The following is a 27852-nucleotide window of genomic DNA, read 5'->3' as shown; positions in this document are numbered from 1 at the left end:
ATTCGGTCTGGCTCCATTCTGTATTATAACGGCCACTTTTCACAATTCAATCAATTTCCCGCCCCAATATTTTTTTTTTTTGTTGAATATCACGTTTCACTCAGAAATACGTCTGATTACACAAGTAAAATGGCTGCAAACAGCAATTCAGGTTAATTTCAAATTAACACAACAGAGTTTTGGTACTTAGATACAGTCTGTGATGCTTCTTGCGATTTAATTAAGCGACATTAATAAAATCTCAATTTATGTGCCTAAGTAACAACATATAATAGACAAATAGATGATCAGATTTCAAAATACATGACAGAGAGAGACCTTTACAGTCAGTGTCATTAAAATAGGTTTACCAATATCCTATAGTCACAAGTGGAATCTAGACAACTGTATAGGAACAACAACACACAGAAGAACAAGGAATTAATTCAGTCTCTTTGGAACCTCAAGGGGAAAAAAGCTACCTAAAATGACACAATCTCATAAACACTGTAAAAACAAACACTGTTTGCACATACAAAAGCACAGATGTACTGTCAAATGCTGAGTAATGAACAGTGGTCTTTCACAAGAACTCTGCTCATAGCGAAATAGCCAAGGACACACGGTTCAGAGGAACACACACACGACAGGGGCGAAAAGCTGCTGGATGTGGTTTTAGGGGGAGCACTTGGCTTTTCTGTCTCTTTGCGAACCGACCGCAGAGATCTCAGGCCTCCTCCCACAGCGCTCGTGATGGTAAGGCCTTTCCCTCCCCTCCACACTAATTTTGGATTGCAGCTGGAGAGACGTGTAAGAGACCGTAACTGCCCATGACTGCAGTCTGCCATAGCTGCTATTATCTGTCATTCCCTCTCCCTGAGATAATACTGTTTGTGAGTTCATCCACCTATCAAACATTTAATAGCTTCACCCACTCCCTCGCTCGCAAAACAGGATGTAATTACGATGTTACTAGGGAAAGAGGTCGGAGGAAACTAAGACTGCTCCCGCTGATCCCAACCAGACCCTGTTATAAATACGTGGTGATGGTTAACACGTGAGATGTGTCCGATTTCTTTCTAGGAACGGAAGAACGCAAGCGGCATTCCCAGAATTAAGGGTTCTAGAGAAGCTGGACTTTCTAAGTCCATGTATGGTTTTCTAACATCATTGACCGGTGTTCTAGAACAGTCCTATCATGGCTTTCAAGTCCACCAGGACAATAATGTTGCAACAGAAATGCGTAATGTTGATATCTGGTTGGAATGCATCTAGTCATATCTTCCTTGAGCACAGCCAACAACCTTTACACATTACATTATGATTCATAGCAGTGTTTTTAGATTCCTATGGCATTGTATATGCAAATATAATATTGGTCTGTGAGAGATCACTGCTGTATGCCTGTAGTAATAATTCAGAACAGTGGTTCTCAATTCCAGTCCTCACGACCCCCGCTCACATTTTGTATGTATCTCTTATCAGTTCTGACCAGTGTAGCCGGAAGTACGATAATTTGACCTCTGTATGACGAATAATGAAAAATCCCATTATGTATGATAATTTCAGAATTTCGTGACACTTCAAATGATGACTTCTACACTGACTGATCTAGCTGTGGATCCTATGTCTACCATGGCCTGCTTTTAAGCCAACGAGTACTATGTTGCAGCCCATGACATCCATCTGTAACTCAGAAGGACCACCTCAACATCTGACAAGATGCAGGTTTCCGATGGCAGAGATTTAGAGGTGGAGTTTTGACCTTCCCACTAAGGTACGTCTAGTTATTTATATATTGTGGTAATTTGCAGGTTGTGTCAGAAAGTTATGGGTCTAGATAAATAGCTGTATTCTGTACGTTCGACTGTATGTTAATTTTCTTCCAAATACTATAATTTTGAGCTTCTGGTACAATACTTGGACATTTCCAATCTGGCAACACTGCTTCAGACGTTTGTTCTATTCAGCCACATAGAGCCCTGCGAAGTGGACTTCACAGCGTATTTCACCATGATTCCAGTTCGAAGGGAGCATATCCACCTTATTTTTCTCATCTGCGTCCGGCTATTTTTAGCTGTACAAAAGAGCTTGTTTTGCTGCTTCATACTGATTGGTGTCTTTCCATATAGTTTTAATATAATATCTTAATTATGAACACACTGGTTTGTAGTGCCAACAGTTTTATCGTTTACTGCACGTTGTTATTCTTCTCGTTATTTCCTTATTGCGGCAAATGAACCTGAATCTCGACCATAGGCTTACTTCTGCGTTAAAGAATAATGCTGCATTCCAGACAACTCAAAATTAGGATTTTCCCCATCTCTTACTTGGAAATAATGTCTGTAATACCTCTTAAAGTTGGATATCTGACTTGTGGGGAAATCAATCTACCCCAACCTCACCAGAACGCGTCATTTGGCGTCACTGCTTCCAACAAGCATAGTGTGAAGTTACCTTTTGTCAAATTAAAAAACATCAGACATTGCGTTTATAAAACAACCTAATTTTATCTTTTCGTTAGCAGTTTTCTTCTGTTTTTGCCATAAATGACAGAAATATGTTAACGTGACGTGTGATTGACTAAAATTCCCAGAAGTTGGAAGTCAACCTGGATATTCCCTCTTCCAAACTTGTCTGGAATGAGCATAACCCTGCTGAAAAAAACAATAGCCACCATCACAAAATTTGTAATGGTTTTATTTGTTATAATGGGACTTGTATTGGTTTTAATGGAAACTGTAATGGACCCTGGTCTCTACTGGTAATTTGTCACTTTCTATTGGTGGCTTGTTAAAACCAATAAATCCTAATGGAATATGTCCCAAAACACACTACAGAAAACCATTTTTAATAGTTTTAATGGTTAAAAGTTGATGGTTTGTAATGTTTGTAATGGTATTTGTAGTGGAAACCTTTAGAATTTTCTGTGATGGTTCTATAGTTCTATAGTTGTTGTTTTTTTCGACCGTAAGTGCCCTGCGAAGTGGACTTAACAGAATATTCCGCCATGAACCCAGTTCGAACGGAGCGTGTTCCATTCAAAGGGCGTTAAAGCGTCTGAGACGTAAATTTAAATTGTATTTATTTACAGCGGTGTATTGTGTCATACTCCACACTTCTCTAGTAAGTTTCACCTGAGTAAACACGCTAACGCAAATCGGTGAATGAATGTTCCGTCTTAAAGTAAACTTCAACGTATTTCCCGTGCTCAGGGAGTAGGGAGCAATGAACACTGTGTGTGTAGGGACTGTGTGTCAATCATGCATGGAGCTCTCTTCTAATGAGCTGGTTATCTGAATCAGGTGCGATAAATAAGAAAGACACGCAAAATATGCAGAGCGGGGGAATTGAGAACCGCTGATTTCAGAACATTCGGCTAATCACTGCGTTTTAACCTGAGTTCAAACTTCAAACTTGATTTTTTATTAATTCTGAAAATTACAAAGGTGTGAGCTAAAAAAAAAAAAAGTCATTAAAAATTCCCTCAGCCTTTGGCTTTTTATCTGATGAAGATTACCTCGGCGCTTCAAAGGCTTAAAAAAAATGACATCCATTCTGACAATGGATGAGTCAGCACCGACTCCAACCACCACAAGTGCAAATGAACGCAGAGTGAGAAGAGGTCTGAGTGTCCGAAACCCTTTTGGCTGTTGAATCCAGGCTCAAATCATTATAGCTTTAGAGATGAAAACGCAAGCAGATGGGACACGTCATTCTATTAAAAGATTGCATTAGCATTTCGGTTATATGTCACTCCCTGGTTGTCATGACAGATGAGCTCAAGCGGCTGAAAATGCACACGTTCTGCATTTTTTATGTGACGGGTATTGCGTTCAAAAACGGCTGCGTTTAAATATAGTTTCATATAGATGGAACTGTCTAAGTTCTAACAATTTGGTTTCCAACATTTGAACTTCTAAAACTGCTAATGAAACCAGACTGAAAAGATCTAGATTCAAACAGCCATTCGAGTTTTACCAGAATATTTTTTTTCCCTTTAAAGTGAAAAATTAATGTTCAGTTTACTGTTTGACTTTCATTCAAAACAACTTCTAATGTTCCATAGAAACCATCAGTTTCCAACCTTTTCTTGTGACTGTACTCTCAAACACTATAGTGCATTGACCAACTGCGTATGGCTTTACATAAAGTGGTAAGGTTGGTCAGTTAGCATAAAATGTGGTAAATATGATTAGCTACAAGGGCTTCATTCTATGCTATATTCTTCTTAACATTAGCAGTCTGCAAAGCTCATGCTTATGATGTGATTATATAGAGGATGTATTAATGTGTCTCAACCTAGCTTCCTAGCTTGATCATTGAGAATTTGCAAATTGCATTTGTTGTTTACCCAGACTACCTCTAGTCACACCTAGTGGGCTTAAACTCACAGGAACATCTAAACACTCCAAGTTTAGATTCCACTAATATGGCAAGACCTTTTCACAGTATATACTTAAATGCTACAGATTAAAATGCTGGAAAGGTTTTGCAGAAACAGCCAAACACTGAGGATGGCAAACTGTGTACTTCAGTCTCTTTGTCCGAGAAAGCCACAACAAAGAACTGTCTCTAGCCAAAAATACACATCCTCTCCCTCAGACTACAATGGGAGTATCAGAAAAGACTGAACTAATCGAGTCTGCCACTGATTTCTTTCGCTTTCCTTTTCCTTGCATGGCCTCCTCATCCACTTCTTCCTCTCCGTTTGGATTCACCTTTCCGTTCTGTCCCTGCAAGTCCTTGGGATCTATGAAGGCCACGTGCCTGTTGAGCTCTGCTTTGGTTGCCATGTCCTCGTGCGTCGGGGTGGCACTGAGCATGGAGGAGTGGATGCTGTCTTCATGCTGGTTCTTTTTGCCCTGGTCGGGACAGCAGAAGCAGCGACAGGGCGTCATGTACAGATAGATAAGAACCAGGACTACGCTGGCCAAGCAGCCCACCAAAGTGGTGTAAGCGGTGTTGAGGGTCTCGCCGTTGCCGTTGAGGGTAAAGTTGTGGACTTTGACCACCACGTAGAGCGTTTCATTGAGGTATTCACTCACGGCAAAGCAAGTGTACACACCTGAGTCCTCAGGTCGTATCGATTTTATCTCAAGGCTGCCGTCTTGAAGAACCACAATGCTCTGGTTATTGCCAAGCGGCAACACTATGTTTCCAGGTAGCATCCAGGTCTTGGACATGTTCCGATGTCTGGTATCACAGCTGAGGGTGAGTGTCTGCTCCAAATAAGCCTCTTGGTCGGTTTCTTTAAACGTGCTGCAGTTCATATGAACGTTGAGATCGTATAAACGCACCCGTTTATCCGGGCCAGGATGCAAGCAGGTGTGATCGTCCTTGAAGTCCACAGCTGAATTGAGCCGTCGGATATACCAATGAGCCATTAAACTGTACAGCGCGCAGTCGCAGTTTAGGGTGTTGTTGTGGAAGTACAGCCCGTTCTTGATCCAGGCCGGCAGCGCCTGGAGGTCTTGAATGGGGAGAACTTTGATCCGATTGGAAGACAAGTCCAACAGGCTCAGCTTGTCCAGTCGGCTCTTGTCCTTGACGAGCTCCAGAGGGAAGCGGGACACCTGGTTCTGGCTCAGGTAGAGCTTCTGCAGGCTGCTGAGGCCTGTGAAGGCTGTGCGGTCGATCTGCGAGATCTGGTTGTTGTAGAGCAGCAGAACCTCCAGATGTACGAGCGGCTCGAAAATAAACTCGTCCAGCTGTCGGAGGGTATTCGATGACAGATCCAAGTAACGCAACTGCTTTACGAAAATGAACGCCTCAGAGGAGATGAACGACAAACCGTTGTGGCTAAGCAAGAGGTTGTGGAGGTTGGGAAGTTTGTGCTTGGTCCATTGTGCGCGTAGTCCGGTTATCTCGTTAAAACTAACGTCAAGCACAGTTGTGTAGCTGGGCAGGTCGGATGGAACCGTCGTCAAGTTCATCTTGGAGCAGCTGACGATGTTGCTGGCGCATATGCACATTTTGTGACAATTCAGCGTCGATGCTCTGGACCTGGGGATCAGTGCAAGGATAAAGGACAAGCAGACAGCCCACCTAATGCACCACTTTATGGAAGGGGGCATTTCTGACACGCAGTTAAAATGGGGATGTAGCATAAGTCACAGAATCCTCTTCAGTAATGTGGCTGTGTAAATCCTTTCCACACTGTTTGGAGGAACAGCTTGTGGGACTGATGATGCAAATTTAGAGCTACAAGACAAAAAGAAACAAAAGTGATTTATGTTTGATGTACTTTACTAGAAACAAATTATCTCAATAGTTAACCTGTTTAGACCCACTGTCTATTTATTGTTTTATTTTTATGTCATTTACAAATCAAATCATAGAATGTTTAGCTACAGAGTAAATGCTTAAAGAAATAGTTCAACCAAAAATGAAAATTCTGTCATTAATTACTCACCCTAATGTTGTTCCAAACATGTAAGACCTTAGTTTATCTTCAAAACACAAATTAAGATATTTTTGGTGAAATCCGAGAGCTTTTTGACCCTGCATAGACAGCAATGCAACTGACACGTCCAAGGCCCAGAAAGGTAGTAAGGACATGTGACATCACTGGTTCAACCATAATTTTATGAACTGTGACAATACTTTTTGTGTGCAAAGAAAACAAAAATAACTTTATTTAACAATTTCTTCCCTTCCGTGTCAGACTTCACTGCATGTTCACAAGAGTAGCACGACGTATGTGTGTGAAGCTGCTGACAAAGAAGCCGGATTTCTGATGCAGAACCCGGATGCACTTCACCTTTTTTACAAGCAAACAATGATGTATGCTATACATGCTGTACAACGGTCTCTGTAAACAAGTCTAAAGATTTCAACAGAGAGGATAAATTGCAATGTTTTGCCCAACCTTACTTTTTTGAACCAGAATATACAGATGATGAACTAAGAGAGACGAAAATGTTAGGGAGGGATGATTTGAGAAGAGATTCATTCAAACCGAATCTGCTGCGGTTAGGAGTTTAGATGCGAACATTTGAACTGTATCATAACCTATTGATCTATCCAGATTAACCTATTGATCTATATGATTTGCTGCACATCTCATTAAACGTTCAAAAATGTCAATATCTGGGAGTAAGAGAAGAGCAGACATGGATAAATTTGATGAAGCATAGGAAAACTCAATTTGATCTGGTTTTCTCTGCGCAGGCACTGAAGCAGTGCCTCTCACACAGCACATGGGTAGTCTTTCATGTCGCTTGAACAGAAATACACAAATGAAATACACAAAATGATGTCGGATTGTCCATTTTGACGAGTATTCACATAAACACACTCGAAGAAGGGTCTTAGGTGAACATAAACAGTTGGGAGAATATCGGACGTGTATCAGTCATGGACTGTAAAAAAAAGATCAGTATCAGTACATTGCAAACGTGCATTTGGTTTTAAAGGGACAGCAGCCTAATTTAGTTGCCATTGTCTGTGGCACTGATGTTAATCAAGCAACAAAAGAAAGACAGAAAATCACTCACTGCTCTTGACTGAATCACTTAAGTAGCCCTTATAAAGATTTATCTAAATTTATTTATATAAATGAATATGTCTGCTTGAAAGAATGAAGAATGTGATAAATAAGTTGTTATAAAGAATGCATAAGTAGCCTATATAACCATAGGCATTTCACTGAAAAGAAGACCATGTTCTTGTTTCTTTATAAGAAGTGGTTTCGTTAAATTTTAATATAAAGGCATGTTGTGTGTCACAGCAGTTAAATCGGTGTCGACCTTGATAAAACCTTAATATCAAACCTATACAAACCTATGGTAATTTTAGAGAAATTCTTAATAAATGCATTTCACTGTAACTAAACCCATTAGATTTTAGCTGACTGAATCTACTGTAGATTTAGTCGACTAAAATCTTATGCTGTTTAGTCAACTAAAACTAGACTACTAACTAAAACAACTCAGACAAAAGACTATGACTAAAACTAAATCAAAAATTGCTATCAAAATTAACACTGGAATAAAGTCGTTATTTTTGTTTTCTATATGCACAAAAAGTATTCTCATAGCTTTATAAAATTACAGTTGAACCACTGATTTCACATGGATTTTTTTAACAATGACCTTACTACTTTTCTGGGCCTTGAACGTGTCAGTTACGTTGCTGTCTGTGCAGGGTATGTTAATTTATGTTCTGAAGATGAAGGTCTTACAGGTTTGGAACAACAAGACGGTGAGCAATTAATGACAGAATTTTCATTTTTGGGTGAACTGTCCCTTTTATTTCATTACTGCATTTTGACAACATATTTTTGTTTTGAAATGTAGTGTTGAAAAAAAATGACATAATTCTATCTGCTATATTTATAATTTAATTATATTTAAATTAAGTCATTTACCTGTAAAAATCAGAGACGTCTACTGCACTACATTGCCTAGGCTATGTATTAATATTCAACTTCTACGTCTGTCCGAAACATGCCAAAGTTGTAGGTGGTGTGGCACTGTGAAGAAAATAAAAACTCTGAGTTGGTCACAGAAAGAGCGCAGGTTTGAGAAGTTGATCCACAGGACCGTCCCTGTAAGTGTACACACTTTGCTATATAAATTATAATTATTAGTTCACCTTAAACTGATAAAACAGAATATAACCTGAACCCTTCAGAACCATTTACTTATTACAACATTATCATTAACACTTTTTTGACTTTATGACCAAGTTTATGGTTGGTAAAAATTGTTTTAGAACATGTCAGCTGGTAACAGCTGGCAGAGCGTGTTGGACCAGCTACCATGTGGTCATAAGGTTGTCAAACAAGTCTCTATTACATGGTAGCTGGTCAATGAGCTAGCTTGCGCCAACTAAAGACTATTAACCACAAACCACCATGGATTTTCCAACAAGGTTTTTGAGTAGCACGGTCATGTTTTGTGTCCCTTGGAACATAATTCGGTTATGAACGGGTTAAGGGAACATGAATGAATGTGAAAACAGTATTGTCAAGACAAGCGTGCCACAACCTTATGCATGTGCACAGGTTTACAAACAAGCTCTGATATTCATTCAGATAAGAGTACGTGGCCCACATGCCGGTGTTTAAATGTATAAAAACAATGTGTTTTATTTATTATTTTAATCGTTTATGTATTTTTATATGTTTGCATGTCATTAAAAAAAACTGATGAACGCTCCGGGCAAAACTCATTGTAAGTGTTAAGATCTCTGTGTTATGGCCTCTACGGACTCAACATGGTGTAGCATTGCACCATTTACCGTATGCATGCAGTAACCCGTGAATTTAATAGGATAAAATACTACACAGTCCCCGAAACCGCATAAATATATTACCTGCATTCTGCTGTGCCTAAAAATGTCATTTCAAAGTAAAACATTTTCTTTTTATCCATTTCACATCACAGCAGTGTAACACGTCTTCCCCATTTAAAGAAAAGCAAAACGGAAACGACGAGGAAGAGGTGTAGACGTGTAGTCTTCAGAGAGACTGAAAATAAAACGTTTCCAGCACGAGCGCAGCGCGATAAATGATGGCAGACGCACCGATAGCGCTTAACACGGACAAGAATAACATTACGTAAAGAAACAGACTCAACGCCATATCTCAGTACTAACCTTGAGATGTATCACCGCAGAGACACATTAATCCCTTTAGAAAGTCCATTTCCTAAGGAGCGCCAGAGCTTTTCTATGATGCAGTGTGACTAAACGGGTGTAAATAAGCCCGCCGCAGCGCACACACCTCTGATCAGCAGCAGCAGCATCTCTTCATGGGCGCATGAGCAGACCTGCACACACACACACACACACACACACACACACAATCAGCGGCTCCTACTGGAGCACTTGAGTCTGTGTCCGCATAGGCGAAGCATCCGTGAAGAGGTCCATCTCTCAGCTGAACTGACGGTTTGCTCTCGTTTTGATTTACATTCAAAGCAGTGAATACATACAGCATTGTGTGTACAATAATTACACATTAATGAAATTAGCTTATTCTTGTCACAATAAGGCTAGGTTATTTACAATAAATTATCTATCTGTCTATCTGTCTGTCTATTATGGGTGTTTTCTTCGAGGAGGAAAGGGGGGCCTCCTCAAAATTTTGGATGAGAAAAAAATTCGTAGTACAAAAACAAAACATCGCCAATATTACAAAATATTACATTAGTGTATCACTCATTTTTCTACAGCGATACCAGCAGCAGGGAAAGTTACAGCGGGAGTAGGTCTTTCTCGACTCCCGTGAGCCCATTGAGTTTTAACAAAACAGACCCCCTGAAGAGGGGAGAGTCATGTGAGTGTGGGCAATGCCTCCATCGCGATATGATTGGATAAGAATGGTTATGTTCGGCTGTGATTGGTTCATTGAATAAATCCCGCCTCTTGCGTTCGTTGCTTTCCTCATTTAAATCATCTGAATTAACCATATATAATTGCCTTTAATAGGAAAACTAATTCAAAAAAAGTAAGTGCAGAGCTAACACACTTTGGTATGAATACTTTGTTATGTCAAGATAATACTTAAAATGACATGGAAAAATGATCTGTGGAAGTTTTTACTTGTAAGTAATCAGATTGGTGAAATTTAAAGGAGAAGTCCACTTCTAGAACAACAATTCACAAATAATTTACTCACCCCCTTGTCATCACCCCCTTGTCATCCAAGATGTTCATGTCTTTCTGTTTTCAGTCGTGAAGAAATTGTTTTTTGAGGAAAGCATTTCAAGATTTTTCTCCATATAATGGACTTCATTGGTGCCCCGATTTTGAACTTTCAAAATGTAGTTTAAATGCAGCTTTAAAGGGCTCTAAACAATCCCAGACGCTGAAGAAGGGTCTTATCTAGCGAAATGATCTGTCATTTTTTTTTTTTTATCTGTCAATTTTTATACCTTTTAAGCACAAAAGCTTGTGTACACTGTAAAAAATAAAAAACACAATTTGTTGAGTCAGCTTAAAATAATTTGTTACCCTGCTGCCTTAAAATTTTAAGTTCAGTCAACAAAAATAAGTTTAGTCAACTTGAAATGTTAAGTTGTACTAATTAACAACTTAGATATTTGTGTTTGCTAAACTTAACAGATGGGTAAAACTGCCTTAAAATTTTAAGTTGATTCAACTCAAATATCTAAGTTGTCACTTAGTATAATTTAACATTTCAAGTTGAATAAACTTTTTCTGAGTTGACTGAATTTAAAATTTTAAGGCAGCCAGGTTACAAATTATTTTAAGTTAACTCAACAAATTGTTTTTTACAGTGTAGCACAGGCTCTGGGATGCGCATTCACAATGCTACGTACTATTGAATCATGTCGTAATGTCATGCGGAACGTAGGCAGAACTACAGATCCAGTGTTTACAAAGCGAACGCGGTCTTTGGTCTATGATTAGCTCACCTCACCATCTGACAAGTTTTTGGGTTTGAGTTGTTCATTCATCATGTGACAGCCCCATAAGATGAACAAACAACTTGAAAAACCCGAAGACTTGAAACAGGTGAAATAATTCCAGTACAGAACATAATAGGATGTTGCGCATGCGCGACTGAACGAATCATTCCCCGAGATGACTCGTTCTTCCCGAGTCACATTAAAGATTCGTACAAAATGAAAGAATCATTCAAGAACGACCCATTACTAATTCGTAGCATCATGGACGCACATCCCAGAGCCTGTGCTACACGAGCTTTTGTGCTTAAAAAGTATACAAACGTTTATTTTTCGAAAAAATGACAGATTGTTTCACTAGATAAGACCCTTCTTCCTTGACTGGGATTGTTTAGAGCCCTTTGAAGCTTTTTTTCAAAATCTGGGCACTAATCAAGTCCATTATATGAAGAAAAATCCTGAAATGTTTTCCTCAAAAACCATAATTTCTTTACGACTGAAGACAGAAAGACTTGAACATCTTGGATGACAAGGGGGTGAGTAAATGATTTGTAAATTGTTGTTCTGGAAGTGGACTTCTCCTTTAAAGTAATGTTGGGAAGAAAGAATCTGTTTTAGAATTTTGTTTTATATCTATTTTAGCTTGTAGCCTACTGATAGATGTGTTTTAGAACATGATAGCTGGTATTACACGCTTTGGCGTAATACCGGGTTGAATGACGAGCTTATACCAGTTAAGCCACCTATCATGTTCCAAAACAGAGTAAACATCATGGATTTTCTGACACACATGAGGCAACTGCAGGAGAAAGGGAATGATAATACATACATAATAAATACGTACAGTTTTTCCTTTATGCTGTTATGTTTTAGTTAATGTAGCAGTTATTGGAAATCAACATCATTTCATTTAAATCCATATGTTATGGTTATGTAACCCCTTCCCGAGCAGTACTAGAACCCGGGTCTCAGGCATGGGAGGCAGGCGTACTAACAAAATGGCTAACAACTACAGCCACTACCATCAGTTGCTAGTGCACCTCTTGAGATCAGGGGAGTGAGGTTTACCTGCACAGCACCTACCCGGTGGCCTCCGTTACAGTTACTCTTTACAATAAGGTTCCATTAACATTTATGAATTGACTAACCAACAATGAGCAATATATTTGTTAATGTTAGTTAATACATCAACAGTTCATTATGTTAGCTCAGGTTCATTAAATAATATTAACAGGTACAACTTTTGATTTTAATAATGTATTAGCAAATGTATAAATTAACATTAAAGGATTAGTTAATTTCCAGAAATTTACAGAGAAAATACTCACCGCCTGGTCATCCTAGATGTTCATGTCTTTCCTCAGTTGTAAAGAAATTATTACTATTATTATTATTATTATTATTATTATTTTTTTTTTTTTTTTTTTTGAGAAAAAACATTTCAGGATTTTTCTCCATATAGTGGACTTATATGGTGCCTGATCATTTCACTAGATAAGTCCTTTCTTCCTCGGCTGGGATTGTATAGAGCCCTTTGAAGCTGCATTTAAACTGCATTTTGAAGCTGAAACTCGCAGGCACCACTGAAGTCTACTATATGGAGAAATATCCCGAAATGTTTTCCTCAATAACCTTAATTTCTTTACAACTGAAGAAAGAAAGACATGAACATTTTGAATGACAAGGGGGTGAGTAAATTATCTGTAAATTTTTGTTCTGGAAGTGAACTAATCCTTTAACTAAGAATAATAAATGTTTCAGGTGTAATTTTCATTGTTAGTTCATGTTAACTAATGTAGTTAACTAATGTTAAAGAATAGAAACTTATTGTAAAGTGTTGTTTGTAAAAAAAATACCCAAAGCAATATACAGTAATAGAGCCTTTATTGCATAATATGTTATTTAAAGATAGAAATTTGACACTTGTAACAAACATCAAGACGGCAAGTGTAATTCTCTTCCATGAAAACCCAGGAGAGTAGGCGACAGGCTGACACTGATGCTCTTCCAGGTTTGTAATTGCACTCTTGCATACGTAATTGCATTAGTCTGGTCTTTAATTAATTGCCTTTCTCCTTTTATCTAATAAAAAATGTACCTTAAAACAACATCCCATGAATAAAAGTCTCAGAATGCACACAATATGCTAGCTAAAAATGCCAGTAAATAAATAATTCCACAACTTCCCAGAATTGAGCCGCCATAACTAATTTGTTAGACGCATTTTAGCTCTTACTGATATCCGATACTGATATTTTAGCTCTGCTGATACCGAGATCGCTTGTCTTCTCTGCTGACGTGTTCCGTATTAATTAATGTCTATATTAATAGCATGACTCGGGTTGATTTGGAAGGTTATTGTGTCCATTTGGATGAGAGTGTGTTGGCTAAATTCATGTTCTTGCAATGACCATTGACATTTAAGACCTGCAAAATGACATCAAGCTCTCTTTCTGTCATTCTTTTCTCTCTCAGATTCTCTTTCCAGCGGGAGCTTTTGAACTGCTCCATAAATCTCAGAGCCAGAGAACAAAGGTGATCACAGTAGGTGGGCTGGAGATGTTGCAGAACTAAAGGATGAATCCATATAATCCTCAATAAATCATTCGCCTATTATCTAAACCATTCCAAATGCACAAAGATTTATTAATACCTTGATTATGTTTCTTTTTAAAGGATTTTACAGTCTATGTTGATTATAACTGAAAAGAGGAGTTAGAATTAACTCTTAAAAGTAAATTTTACTTTGGGGATTTATTGTTCCATGTCTAAGTTTAACATCCATGGAACCTTTCAACTGAACAAAAGATTCTTCATAACGGAAAAAAGGTTCTTTACATTATTACAAAACAAAAATCTTCTTCAAAGAATTGTTCACTGAAAGGTTCAAGGAAACAAAATTGGTTCTTGTGTTGCACCACTAAAAAAAACGTCTTTTGGATACTTTATTTTTAAGAGCGTAGGCCAAATTATGCATGCATCAGGTACAGCTAAAAACAAAACACAAAAGGAGATTTTTTTTAATTGTTTTTATTTATTTATTTTTTTTTTAGGGGTTCAAGTGCAGACTCACCTTTATTGGCCGGACAGCGGCGCTATAGCGATCAAAGGTACGAAATCACTCATAACTCCTAAAGAGCTTGTCGCATGTGGTGGTTCCAAATGAACTCTAGTACGGTGGAATGGATGAACCAATGAATGGATGACCTTAAGCACACGTGTGGTTTTGTTTACAATTTCTGGTTCACTTGCAAAAAGGGCAGTGTGAAAGCTAACCACACCAAACAAACAAACAAAAAAAAAAATCAACATTGTATTTTTTCTGGACCAAAGCAAGTGAACTAGCGGACTTTCTGGTGTGATTACACCCTTAGTTTGTCTCACGTCCCATTGGATTACATGGAGAGGGCGGGGTTTATGACTGGGACCAGCCTCCTGCGGACTTGTGTAAACGATTGTATATTGCGTGACTGCTGTCAATCAAATCGTTCGTTAATTATTCAAGATTATTTAACTACTTTTGCGAACTAGTCCTAGATTTTTTGCTTAACCTCAAGAAAACCACTGCAGTACAATTCTCTGGACTTGCTTCCTGTCTAATAACTGTCCTATCATAAAGCAAAAAAAAGCAAAAAAAAAAAAAAAAAAAAAAAAAAATGGAATTGCCAAAAATGCCTATTTTAATCATTGATTTAGGTAGACACTGGTTTGCTAAATAATACGTAATGTCTTTTTCATATTTTCTTAAATGCCTTAAAGCACTTGAACCCTGCTATTATATATAGCTGCAAACACTTGCTACATATGTGACCCTGGACCACAAAACCTTAAGTCTTAAGTAGCACAGGTATATTTGTAGCAATAGCCAAAAATACATTGTATGGGTCAAAATTATCGATTTTTCTTTTGTGCCAAAAATCATTAGTATATTAAAGTAAAGATCATGTTCCATGAAGATATTTTGTAAATTCCCAACTGTAAATATATCAAAACTTAATTTTTGATTAGTAATATGCAGTGCTAAGAACTTTATTTGGACAACTTTAAAGGCGATTTTTTCAATATTTAGATTTTTTGCGCTCTCAGATCTCAGCCAAATATTGTCCTATCCTAACAAACCATACATCAATGGAAAGCTTATTTATTAAGCTTTCAGACAGTGTATAAATCTCAGTTTTAAAAAATTGACCCTTATGACTGGTTTTTACTTTTTTTTTTTTTTTTCAGTGAAAGTCAGTGGGGTCCAGTCATGATGTTGGCCACTGACTGGGTTATGGATTATGATATGATTATATGGAGAGAAAAAAATCTAAATATCTTCTTTGCATTTCCACAGTAATACAGGTTTGGAACAACATGAGATGTCATAAATAATAACAGAATTTTTCATTTTTGTAAAAAGCTCAATTAAATGAAGAAATACTGAAAAATATCATGGAGACTTTCGTGTACTCAATACCATAACAGGCCAAAAAAAACATACAATCACAATCACAATCACTGTGTCTGTTAGCTGTTATGTGGGACCCAAAGACCAGGGTTGAGTGCAAGGGAAAACTGCCAGCAGAACATCTTAAATCATTGTTAAAGTGAGAACAAGCAGCAAGATGAATTAGGATGTCAAACACAAACCATACAAGGACATGTACAGGTAGGAGTCATTCATGTAATTAAACCTGCTGGAAATTTAAAAGTGATACTGTACAGATCCACATCACAGCCTCCAGATCAGGCCTAAGATTGAGCTTCCATTAGCCTCTTCATTAGCCCAGATGAACTGTAAAATTCTATGTGTTTTTGCAGTCACTTTCTTGCGTAATTAACCATAGTAAAATATCTGGCAGACACCAGCAGTCCAGTGCATTTGTGCTCAGAATCATTAATGTTCTATTGGACTCCTGCTCCTGCTGTGGAGGGAACAGTGTTGCCTGGCAACTGTTGTGGTTTTACATGAGCCGTGGCGGTTGGGTTGCCCACCCTCTGATTGTTGTTGGGATGTCTGCTTAGCCGGGGTTTACCAGGGAGGAAGACAACAGATATATAGTGAGAAAGAGGCAGAAAACAAACAAAAAAATATGAGGAAAAAACTGCTGTTGATAACACAAGTCACAATATAGGACGCTCACCGCTTGATTACAAATTAGCATTTAAATATATTGAACTAAGAGAGATCCTAAGAATCTTTCCTTTTCTGTTCTTGCTTTCCAACAATTACTCATCCCTCTAACAATAGCTTGCAATGCTAAAGAGACAATTGGATCCCTGTGTTGTCTCCACAATGGTAAACAGAGCTGTAGTCAATGTCTGTGCTCCACCTGGCTGACACATACAGATGGTAAACACATTCTTTGGTCTCCGGCAGGTGCGTTTAATGTCAGTTGTGGTATAAATACAGCAAAACGTGAGAGTGAAAAGGGCTGGTAAAAAAGATAAATTATTAATTAATTTCCACATTTAAGTTCACATCACTGTTTTTGAATCAGTAGTATTGTCATAAATTTCTAATCATTTATAAAACTAGAAAAAGTTGATTTTGTATTAAAAACTTAGTTTTCTCACATTTGCATTATTTTCTTGTTTTAAGTATGCTAAAAACATACGAAAACCAAAATGTGGAGTAACAAAATAGGTCTCCAATCCTCACCAAAGCTACATATATTGGATTACAAATACAGTAAAATATAATGTTAAATAATATTACAATTTTTTTTTTTTTCAAATATTTTAAATGGATATATATTTGACCCTGGACCACAAAACCAGTAGCAAGGGTATATTTGTAGTAATAGCCAACAATACATTGTATGGATTAGGCTTGCCACGATAGACGGTGTTGACGGTGTTACCGGTTTTAAGACGCAACACCGGTGACATCACTTTTCCACCGTGACACCGTCCCCACATTTTTTTTTTTTTTTTTTTTTTAAGTATTCGTTTTTTTATTAAATATTTATTTGAATTAAATGGAAAATATAATTCTAAATAATTTACTTAAGACGAGAGCATGCACTATAATTAAAAACTGAACATGGCTACAATACGTCATATTTCATTTATCACGTGAGGAGAACGAGAGGAGTCGAATTTACAGAAAGAGAATGGCGTTGTTGTTTTTTTTTTTCGTTATGTTAATAAAAGTTCTGTTTAATATCAGTGATTTTTTTTTTTTTTTTTTGTTCTTTCGTTGTCGTCCATTCAAACAATTGACGCCGAATTGCCAATTCCCGCAAAACTGAAAGTGAAAGTATAATACGCACGCATTTATAAGCTATTTAAACGCAGAAAAAAAGAGGAAAAGAGGAAACCCCCACCCCCACGGTGATACCGGTATTACCGGTGTTGTCACATGTCGATTAACCGGTGGGGAAATTTCCTCATCGTCACAACCCTAGTATGGATCAAAATTAGCGATTTATTTTTCTTTTATGCCAAAGATCATTAGGATATTAGGTAAAGATCATGTTCCATTAAAATATTTTAAACTTCCTATCATAAATATATCAAAACTTAAAGGGTTACTCCATCCCAAAATGAAAAAATCTGGTCATTGATCACTTACCCCCATGTCGTTCCAAATCCATAAAAGCTTGGTTCGTCTTCGGAAACTGCGTACGCCGGTTACGCTGTTTTCGTTCAAATCAAAACGTAAATAAACGTAGAAAACGTATCCGTGTGGTGTGGCTAACACAGAATGGCGTACGCAGTTTGCGTCCAGCGGATACTCTCCAAAATGGCGCTACGGTGACTTGGAGGAGACGAATTGTTAAATGAAATCATTTTTTTTTCTTTGCGTACAAAACGTATTCTCGTCGCTTCATAAAATTCAGATTGAACAACTGATAGCAGATGGACTATTTTGACGATGTCTTTCATACTTTTCTGGGTCTTGACAGTGGTATTTACATGGCAGTCAATGGGACAGTCTCAAGCACTCATATAAAATATCTTAAAATTGTGTTTCGAAGACGAACAAATCTTTTACGGGTTTGTAACGACATTGAGGTAAGTGATTAATGACAAAATTTTCATTTTAGGGTGGTGTAACCCTTTAAATTTTGATTAGTAATATGCATTGCTAAGAACTTCATTTGAACAACTTTAAAGGCTTTTCTGTTTTCTCAATGTTTCAATACCCTCAGATTCCAGATTTTTAAATAGTTGTATCTAGTTGTATCTGTAGCAAATATTGTCCTATACTAAGAAATCTCAATTTCAAAAAGTTGACCCATATGACTTATATACATATATATATATATATTACTGTTCTAGAAATGTTCTCTTAGAAAAAATAAATATTTTTTCTTCTCATGTAAATTTTTTTTTATTGTTTAGGATATTTTATTAATTGACATAATTGAGTATTTTATGGAAAAAATGCAGTGAGCAAATACATTTTTTTTTGTTAAATTAGCTTGTTGTTTTGCAGCAACAGTTAAAGCACGGCAACAACAGTCAATGCAAAGTGAATAACACATAACTCCTAAGTACACCAGAAAATACTGGTTATTTATAACATAATTAGACTGACGAGGGTAACAATAGAGGAGCAGGTGGTTTATTCATGGGGGCAGTTCCCCTTCTGCAGTATTTGCTTTCAGCTTCCATGGGGAGAGCTCAGTCAATATGCAGCTAAATGATCCAGAATTATCTGTTACTTCAGTGTATAACCGCAGGGATTTGGTCATTCTTTAGTGGACTGATGGATTCCCTTTCATGCTCATGACTTTGCCAGCTCCTTTAAGAGGTCTTCGCTCAGGGCCCGTCTTACACGAGATCTCTTAAATCTGCGGCTTCATGGCGGTTTGAAGTGCACTTAAAAACCCAGAGAGCTGCTAATGCTTGCGCACACTCAAATATTCTAGCACTTCTTCTTTATCTTCCTAAGTATTCAATGCTTATTGATTGCAAACTTAACTACGATGATCAGAATGTCTTTATTTCTCAGAATTAATTTGTCAAACAGACACAGATTGAAGCATATGCAGCGACAGCTTTTGCAATTGCATCATAATATTCCAAGGGTTTAATGCAAAAAGGTTAACTCTGATTTTTCTCTTGTTTTCCAGATGAACAGCACTATGAGGGCTCATTAGTCAGCACAGACAGGAAGTCGCCCCCATCCTCAGCTAATAACTAAGATTTGTTCAAGCAGCTGGAGAGATTTTGCACCTGCTTTTTGGATCTAGTTGTTATCACTGGTAAGAGACTGTCCCTCTGTCTGAGTAGGCTGCTTCAAAGACACACTGCCAAAAGATTTTTACTGAGAGCGGCACACTGCTAGACTTAGTTCACTCTCCCACTCATCTCTTGTTCAGTCAGTAGTTGCACTGCAAGCATATGTGAAAATAAACATTTTCCTTAATGAGTCTCAGGCTAACGCTTTCTAGGTCAGCAGGGAGAGCATATTTCTGAGCCAAAGCTGTTGTTTTTAGATTTTTATGGTAATTTATAGCAATGCAAGTTGGCAGACAGTGTAGCATTAGAATTATGGGTGCAGTAAGGGGCCGTTTATGCAGAGCACATTGTTTTGTTTGAAGATGTTAGTAGTGTTGGAGCCATAGCATTGTGGGCAGAGCTCCAGCACACAGGCTAGTACAACAGTGCTTTGGGTGACCTGAGACTGAATCCTGCCTTACTATAATGTCAAAAAGGCTAAAATAGTAGAATTGATAGCCACTGTTTATGAAATACAGTAAGTAGCATGGTTGCTATCCACCTTTTTCTTCAACGTGGAAGTAAGTTCATAATTAAGATAATACTTTTTATTAAAAATAGCTGGCTGGATGAGATCGGAAGCCTGACCCATAAAATTTACAAATGGCCTTGCTCTTACGGCAAAAAAAAGGTGATAGAGCAGTGTTTCTCAACTGCTGGGTGGTGGAGTGTAGGGGAGAGTGGGGTAAGATGAGCCATTTTAAAAATAAGGCCGAAGTACAATGACAGTATTTTTAGAATGTTTCCTATCATTTTAAATCATCAGAATGTAGCTCTGACAAAGGGTTCAAAAAATCTGGCTTCTTAAAAAAGCCAGGTTAGGGGCCCAACAAACATGAGACGTCCACCCGACGTGCAGATCATGTCTATATTCCGACAAAGACGTTGAAATGACGTCGTTTGGACGTCGTTTGCTCAGTGGGGGTAAGTTGACCCGAGTCAGTGGGTAAGATGAACCATCTGGGTAAAAAACTCACCACACCATCTGACTGAATCTGATTCAACCCCACGTGAAATTTTAAAGATAATTTACCTCTTTTGAACTTAATAATCAAATTTCATTTTACAAACAGTCATATTTCATTTCTTATCTAAGTGAAACAAAACCAATCAAATGAAAAATCAAAACATTTCTGAAACAATATGTTGAACAAAAGTGTTAACCTTCCCAAAACAGACTAAATGGAGAGTTTGTTGAGTAAAATGAAACAACAACTCAATTAGACAGACGGAATAAATGTCACTGAAACTAAGAAACATTTTAGTCAAAAGATTCTTGGCATGGTGGCTTTTCTGCAATGTTGAACAGACCAGGGACTACAGGTGGAAAGATGTATTTGATTATAATGTGATGAAAATCATCTTCTGGAATCTTAGAGAAGGATTTGGCGCACTTGTAGACTGTCCCTATCAAATAAACTACAAATAATATGTATATATATTAGGGGTGTAACAGTATACAGATGTCACGGTTCAGTACGTATCTCAGGTCGGGGGTCACGGTTCGGTACGATTTCGGTACAACAGGAAAAAACAATAACAAATCTACTATGCTTGCTATGCTTAGTTTCTTTTCAATTCTTTTGAACAGACAGTAGTACAAATGACATTTTTTCCCACCTAGATGTGAGAATACTAAATATTATATCAAATTATAATGTTATATATATATATATATATATATATATATATATATCTGCAGTACATATGCATACAAGGAATAAATACTTGAAATATATTTGATTTAGTTAACAACACACAACACATAACGTAGCCCATATGCTGAGTTTCAGTTCCTTTTTGTGACAAAAAGGAAACATCCTATTTTTGCAAACATCCTATTTGTTTTCTTTAATTTACAAAAGACATTTTACAGTGATGCATTATTAATAGGACAATAAATGAGTGTGTTTTAAGTTGATTTTGCTGGTATAGGGAAACAGTTAAAATAATCGCACCGGTGCACACACACACAAAACTTATCAGTTCCAGGCTTCCAGCATTGCTAACTTGACAGCGCAGTTGGTACTTTATCAAAATAAAACACAGTGAACCTAACGCGCCCGCCTTATTGTTTCAACGTTGGAAGTAAAACAGCCTATAATTTACATACTAAATAATAGTTTAGCATTTGGATACATCGCAAATATGGAAATATTATGGAATATTTGGATTTTTGCCGAATGAGATAGGACACACGAGCACAAAGCTCCATTTAGCAAACAGTTGAATGCGCAAGCCTTTAAAGTAACGTTATACTCCTTTGTCAGTGAGAGACACATTCAGAATCAGCACATGGTCACTGTCTAGTGGGCTTTATTTTCAAATGCGCAACTCACGGCATTCGCTGTTCTTCTGTTAGCGGTTATCAAACAGCGTTGCATTACTGCGGGCACCCCCTTCTGGATTGAGGGTGAATTGCCTGTATTCGTTGTAAGGCCTCATGCACCGAACTGAGATGTCCGTACCGTGACGTATCGGTACGGACAATGTATCGTTACACCCCTAATATATATATGATAAACTAAACCAGTTTGTGTAAAATCACATTAAAATACCAGTTTACACTTTAGAGATTTAACTTAATTTCAGTGCCTTATATTGGTGTAAATTAAAGTGTTGGCTCAACTTACCCCACAGCATTTGGTTTACTTTGACCCATAGCTGGCATTTTGGAAAACAAATCGGTAGATTACCAATTCACAGTTTTAAATACAATTTTCGGTTAATGTGACCTCTACATCCAAGTATCGCCAATATGGCTGCGCATCTGGGTAACTGACCAAATCCTGACGTAAGTAAGACAAAACAATAGAAACCATCCCAGAAATTCTAATGGTTTCCACTACAAATACCATTACGAACATTATAAACCATCAACGTTTAACCATTAAAACCATTACAAAATGGTTTCCTGTAGTGTGTTTTAGGACATATTCCATTAGGATTTAGTGGTTTTTAACAAGCCACCAGTAGAAGGCGACCAATGATCAATAGAGACCAGCAGGCACTGTTTCCATTAAAACCAATATTATTCCCATTATAACCAATTTACAAATTCTGTGATGGTTTCTATTGTTTTATAGTAGTTTACATAAACACAACAAGGCTTTAAAAGCAAACTAGTGAGTAGAGTATCCTGCCCCGTATTTTTTTCAACTGTATACTGGGCTTACCTATCTGTGACATTTCCAGTTGGCAAAAGTGGTTGTTATGGAGTATTAAAGACTATCAAATACTGTGATTATGAAAGTAGAATTGCCTTCTGGCTTGGGATAGTGAGATTTTACCAGAAAGGAAATGCATTTGCTCATGGGAGAAGATTTGTAAGCCATTTCAGGCCACAAAACCATTTCTCTCCAGTACAGCAGCATCCAATCAGGCTAATGTAATAACCCAGCCATCTATCCTCAGATACCATCAGCAGCTTTCATATCTGTAGGTCTTTACAAGGCACAAAATTCACAGACAAGAGTTTAAATATTAAAAGGACTACATTTGATCAAATCTGACCATCCAAATACCACCTTGTCAAAAAAGGATCAAATTTACATCTCTTTAAGCACAAGCTGCCCATCATATTTTCACTAAAATATGTCTGTTGTGGCATTTTCAGGATTGAATGGATAAATAAAAACACATATAAACACAATAAAAAAGATGTTTTTTATTATTGCTGAATATTCAGACAAAAAAGAAGTCAGTATAGTAAAGAAAAATAGTAGCAAAACACACTAAAGTTCTTTTGTAACCTGCAGATGCATCTGCACGTAAACAGGCACACCTGGGTTTAAGTGACCCGTCTGTGAGGGCAACAAGTGTCTTATTTAACAGAGATACAAACCGATAACAGAGCGATACTGTGTCCTGCTGGTTTAATTCATTGCAGGATCAAATGTCCTGTTTCCTGCCTGCTTTTTTCTTGGACTGTGGTCTTTATTTATTTATCACTAGGCTTGAATAATGAAAAATAGGAGGGAAGTCACTGCAGCAAATGCACCCAGGAAACATGAAACAGCAGGGAGTGTCTCAAAGTGCAGAATGCAAAGGCAACGGAATTAGTAAAGACTTGTGTCATATGACTGGGTGCGTATTATGGCCATATTAGAAATCATAAATATGATTTCACCACATAGCGTCCAGAGTATCCGTTTCCCTTTTGATACTGACCAGACTGTACAAGTGAATCACATGCAGGTCATGTAAGGAAAACTGAACAGAAAAAGGATGTTGCATTTTGGTGGATTTAGGATGTTCAGCTAGAATTTATTCAATCATTTTACCCTCTTAAGAACCCTCATATCCCTATATCTGTCTGTGTTTTAATTTTCATTCGGAGCTTTCTCTTGTTGACAATAGCAGCTGGTCGTCTGCCAAAAGTTTCCCCAGCATCAGCTTTTTCTTAAGAACCGGCCCAGATGATGTTCTCCTGCTGTGATCTCTGACTGTAGACTCCACCCCCTCACATAATGACTAGTTTGATTATGCAATGGCTGTGTCCAGTAATGCAGATGAAAAAGAGTAGAAATGTGTTACTCTGTATACTAATGACAGAGAACAAGCTCCTATATTTCTGTCCCAACATGCATCGCTCTTACGCATAACATTCAGCTGGCTGCAAGTGTGTGATGACTGAGGAGGATCACAGCCAACGTTATTGATTATTGCGCAATAAACCGCCAAGTGTTCTGACTGAAGGCTCAGATGCTTGTGGATTTACAAGATAATTATCCCACTAATTGCAGGATTAATGCAGCCCATTGTGCGGATGTAGAACTTATGTGTCATTAACGAACATGTGGCACTGTTGAGAAAAACCCAACAATGAAATTTTACATCAATAGGCCTTAGATGCTGTATTTAATTTGACACAAAGAGATAGACATAGAGAACAGTTTGTCCAACATCTCAAACACATCTCAGACAAATTGTATTGTGTGCAACATATTGATATTTTAACAGTTTAAAAAGTACAATCACTATATAATACATTTCCTTTGGTAATAAAATGAGGCTGACCTGCAAAGCTCCATTGGCCTCTCTTAAATGACAAATGGATGACTGTAGCTTTAAAATACTTCCTAAAATCAGAGGGATCTTAACTCAAGTGTCCTTTCAGAGCGAGTTCCGTCCATGTGATGGGCACAATGTGTCCCTGAAGGCCCTGGCAACTATGAGCTTATGTAATCAGAAGACAGACTGTGCTGTAATGTTTTTATTCAGTTGCAATACCTCTACGTAATCATTCAGCAGGAGGTGCAGATTTGGGAAGCAGTTTGTTTTTCATATGTTTAAGATGAATGGCATCGGTTTACACTTATGTGAAATCTCTCTTTCTCTTCTTTTTTTCCTGTTCTTTAGAAAGGGTTTCATATTATTTTGCAGGTATGTGTCATGAAAAAAGCACATTAATCTCTATATAATCTACGTAATTTTTGTCAGATAAATCATTTTTAAAAAAGAATATATCAAAGAAAGTTATTGCACTCTTGTGAATCTGCTGCCTGTAAAAGGAGCACAGCAGCTGTGCGTTTTCTCTGTTTATCTTCAGAGAATGCGAAGAAAGCATGATTTTTTTTCTGTCAGTCCCGCTATGTTATATTACACTGATTTGTTTCATGGTGTTAAGTAAAGCTCTTATTCAGCTGTAGTAATCTTGTGCTCAGCCACACAGCCTTGTGGTGAGATTTAAGGGCTTTAGTGACATCCTTTCCCCCACATTAATCTTTGACATTCTGTGCTATACAGCCATCTAATACAGTAGAAGCAAATTCTTAGAGACGGATAAGATTTACTTGTGTCTTTCCTTATTATTGTAATGTAACCACATAAATGTTAAAAATCACGTATTGGTCTAATGTAGGGGGCAGTGGGGTGATAATCATATTGGATCTAATGATTTAATGATCTGATTGATTTCAAAATATGCCTTTTCGGAGAAAAGTAGTGTCTTGGCTCAACTTGCCCCCCATGTGGGGTAAATTGAGCCATTCATTCAGGGACTTTCCCCACCTGTGGCTCAAGATGCTTGGTTAGGATCCAGCTCCCTGCAGCCCTAATAAGGACAAAGAGGTTTGGATAATTGAATGGATTGTTGGATGACTTCTTAAAGGTTTTATTTAAAGATACAGTTCATATAAGGAATTATATACATATAAGGAAAAAACATGCATTAAAGAGCTGGGGGGTGAAAACTTTTTGAATTGAAAGATGAGGATGAATGTACTTATTTTGCCTTCTGGGAAACATGTAACTATCAAAAGTTCTGTATCTTCTAAAGGGCAGTACTATTTATTTTGATCAAGATAAAAAAAATGTACACATCTCCATTCTGTTCAAAAGTTTTCAACCCTCAGCTCTCATATGAGTCCCTCAGTTGTCCTCAGTGAGAAAAGATAGATCTCAAAAGCGTACAGTCATTGCCGTAGAGGGTTCAAATACACAAAAATGCTGAAAAACCGAACAATTTGTGGGACCTAAAGGATTTTTCTGAAGAACAGCAGGCAGTTTAACTGTTCAGGACAAACAAGGGACTCATGAACAACTATCACTGGACAAAAAAACACAGCGGTGGATCATTTAGGTAACAACACAGTATTAAGAATCATGGGGATGTAAACTTTTGAACAGGGTCATTTTTATAAATTCAACTATTATTTTCTCTTGTGCACTATATGTAAACATCTTTGTGAAATATCTTATTCAGGTCAGTACTAAATAAACAATAACATGCATTTTGTATGATCCCTCTTAAAAAAATAATTAACATTTTGCAGATTCTGAAAGGGGGATGTAAGCTTTTGACCTCAACTGTATAAACAAATAAATAAATTACTGAATGAATGTACTGCAACTGACCTGACTGTTGAATGAATGGACTGTGCAACTGACAAAATCAAATTTAAAACAACAAAAAAACAAAATCAAAAATGTTTGGTCTAAAATTAATGAAATATAATGTAGAATTACAGTAAAATAATACTTTACAATAATAAGAAGGTGCAAGCCACTGGCTCAGATTACCCCACTCCTACCATTTTAACAAACTTGCATCATCTGGCAGTAAGTGTAACATCATGCTAACAGTATTGCCCAGGGATAGGCAACGTCGGTCCTGGAGTGCCACTGTCCTGCAGAGTTTAGCTCCAACCCTAATCAAACACACACAACAAGCTAATCAAGGTCTTCAGAATTACTAGGGCTGCAGGCTTTTTTTTGGAACCAAACTCTGCAGGATGTCAGCACTCTAGGACCAACGTTGCACATCCCTGTTATAGCCTCATATGATAACTAAAGTAGGCCTACTCTTCAAGTTAATTCACATTCAGGATTTTGAATCTTAATATTTCACTAAATTATCACATAATTTACAATTATCACATCAATGGGATGCTAAGAATTCTATATAATATGTTACACAAAATTTTAATTTAGCAAAATCGCTTAGTATATTCACAGAGATAGTCACTTTGACACATCAAAATCTACCTTGATGTAAAATAAACACAAAAACCCAAAAAAACTGCATTGACGATAAGCATGGGAACCAATGAGATTTCCATTTCCTTTGCTCCGCCTTTATTTCCTTATATGGTGTTGAGCATGCTCACTGAGCTGTGCCAGTGTAAACAAACAGAAGTTCAAGCACGCGCCACATTCCAACGCGGGAAGAGCGCAGTTCTTTTTAGTAAATAACGACTTAAATTTTGGTCCTTTTTTATATATATCATATGAGACTTGGAATAACGCAATAACACACACGGAAATCATATGAACTACTTTTGTGTTTTTTGGAGCTTGATAGTGACAAATGCCATGATGCAGTCACACTGGTTTGGACCAACACCAGGGTAAGTATATGACAATATTGTCTATTTTTGCAATAATTGCAGGCTTCTGTTTTGTCTTTTCATCTGTAAGTTGTTTTTTATTATTTATTATTTTTAAGAAAGACTATGGCCAAATAATGTAATCAAACTGTGTTAGACCAAGAGACTGGACAGGATGTGACTGGCAGTTTGTCCAGAGAACAAACAGCTGGTCTCCTCCAACATGCTTGCTGGCATTAAGTTTATAATAAGCAGCCAACATCTATCTAAAGTGAGAACTTCCATCCTGCCCTAGACTAGCTGTCTCTCTTCTCACAGAAACACACTCACACACACGTGTACAATATGGACTCGCTAAGAGGAAAGAGATTAAGGATTGTGATTAAGGTGTGTGTGTGCATTCCTGTGAGTTTAAATCTGTGTGTATGGATTTGTGCAGAATGAATGACTAA

The 27852-nt window shown here is 37.4% G+C and overlaps 1 protein-coding gene and 1 long non-coding RNA gene across 2 annotated transcripts; one reads left to right on the top strand and one right to left on the bottom strand.

The window, feature by feature from the left end:
- Nucleotides 1–191: 191 nt before the first annotated feature.
- On the bottom strand, nucleotides 192–9777 carry amigo1 (adhesion molecule with Ig-like domain 1). The gene is made up of 2 exons (XM_051118213.1): nucleotides 9583–9777; nucleotides 192–6183 (listed from the first exon to the last, which is right to left on the bottom strand). The coding sequence occupies exon 2, from the start codon at nucleotides 6087–6089 to the stop codon at nucleotides 4581–4583; it is 1509 nt and encodes a 502-aa protein (XP_050974170.1). The 5' UTR covers nucleotides 6090–6183; nucleotides 9583–9777; the 3' UTR covers nucleotides 192–4580.
- Nucleotides 8269–19522, top strand: LOC127170339 (uncharacterized). The gene is made up of 4 exons (XR_007828341.1): nucleotides 8269–8532; nucleotides 13833–13905; nucleotides 14411–14467; nucleotides 19424–19522. It is a non-coding gene; the product is annotated as an uncharacterized LOC127170339 (long non-coding RNA).
- Nucleotides 19523–27852: the final 8330 nt, after the last annotated feature.

Source organism: Labeo rohita, chromosome 8, assembly GCF_022985175.1.
Source record: "Labeo rohita strain BAU-BD-2019 chromosome 8, IGBB_LRoh.1.0, whole genome shotgun sequence".
NCBI lineage: Eukaryota > Metazoa > Chordata > Actinopteri > Cypriniformes > Cyprinidae > Labeo > Labeo rohita.
Note: the sequence above shows the minus strand (reverse complement) of the source record. Positions and strands in the feature narration are given on the sequence as shown.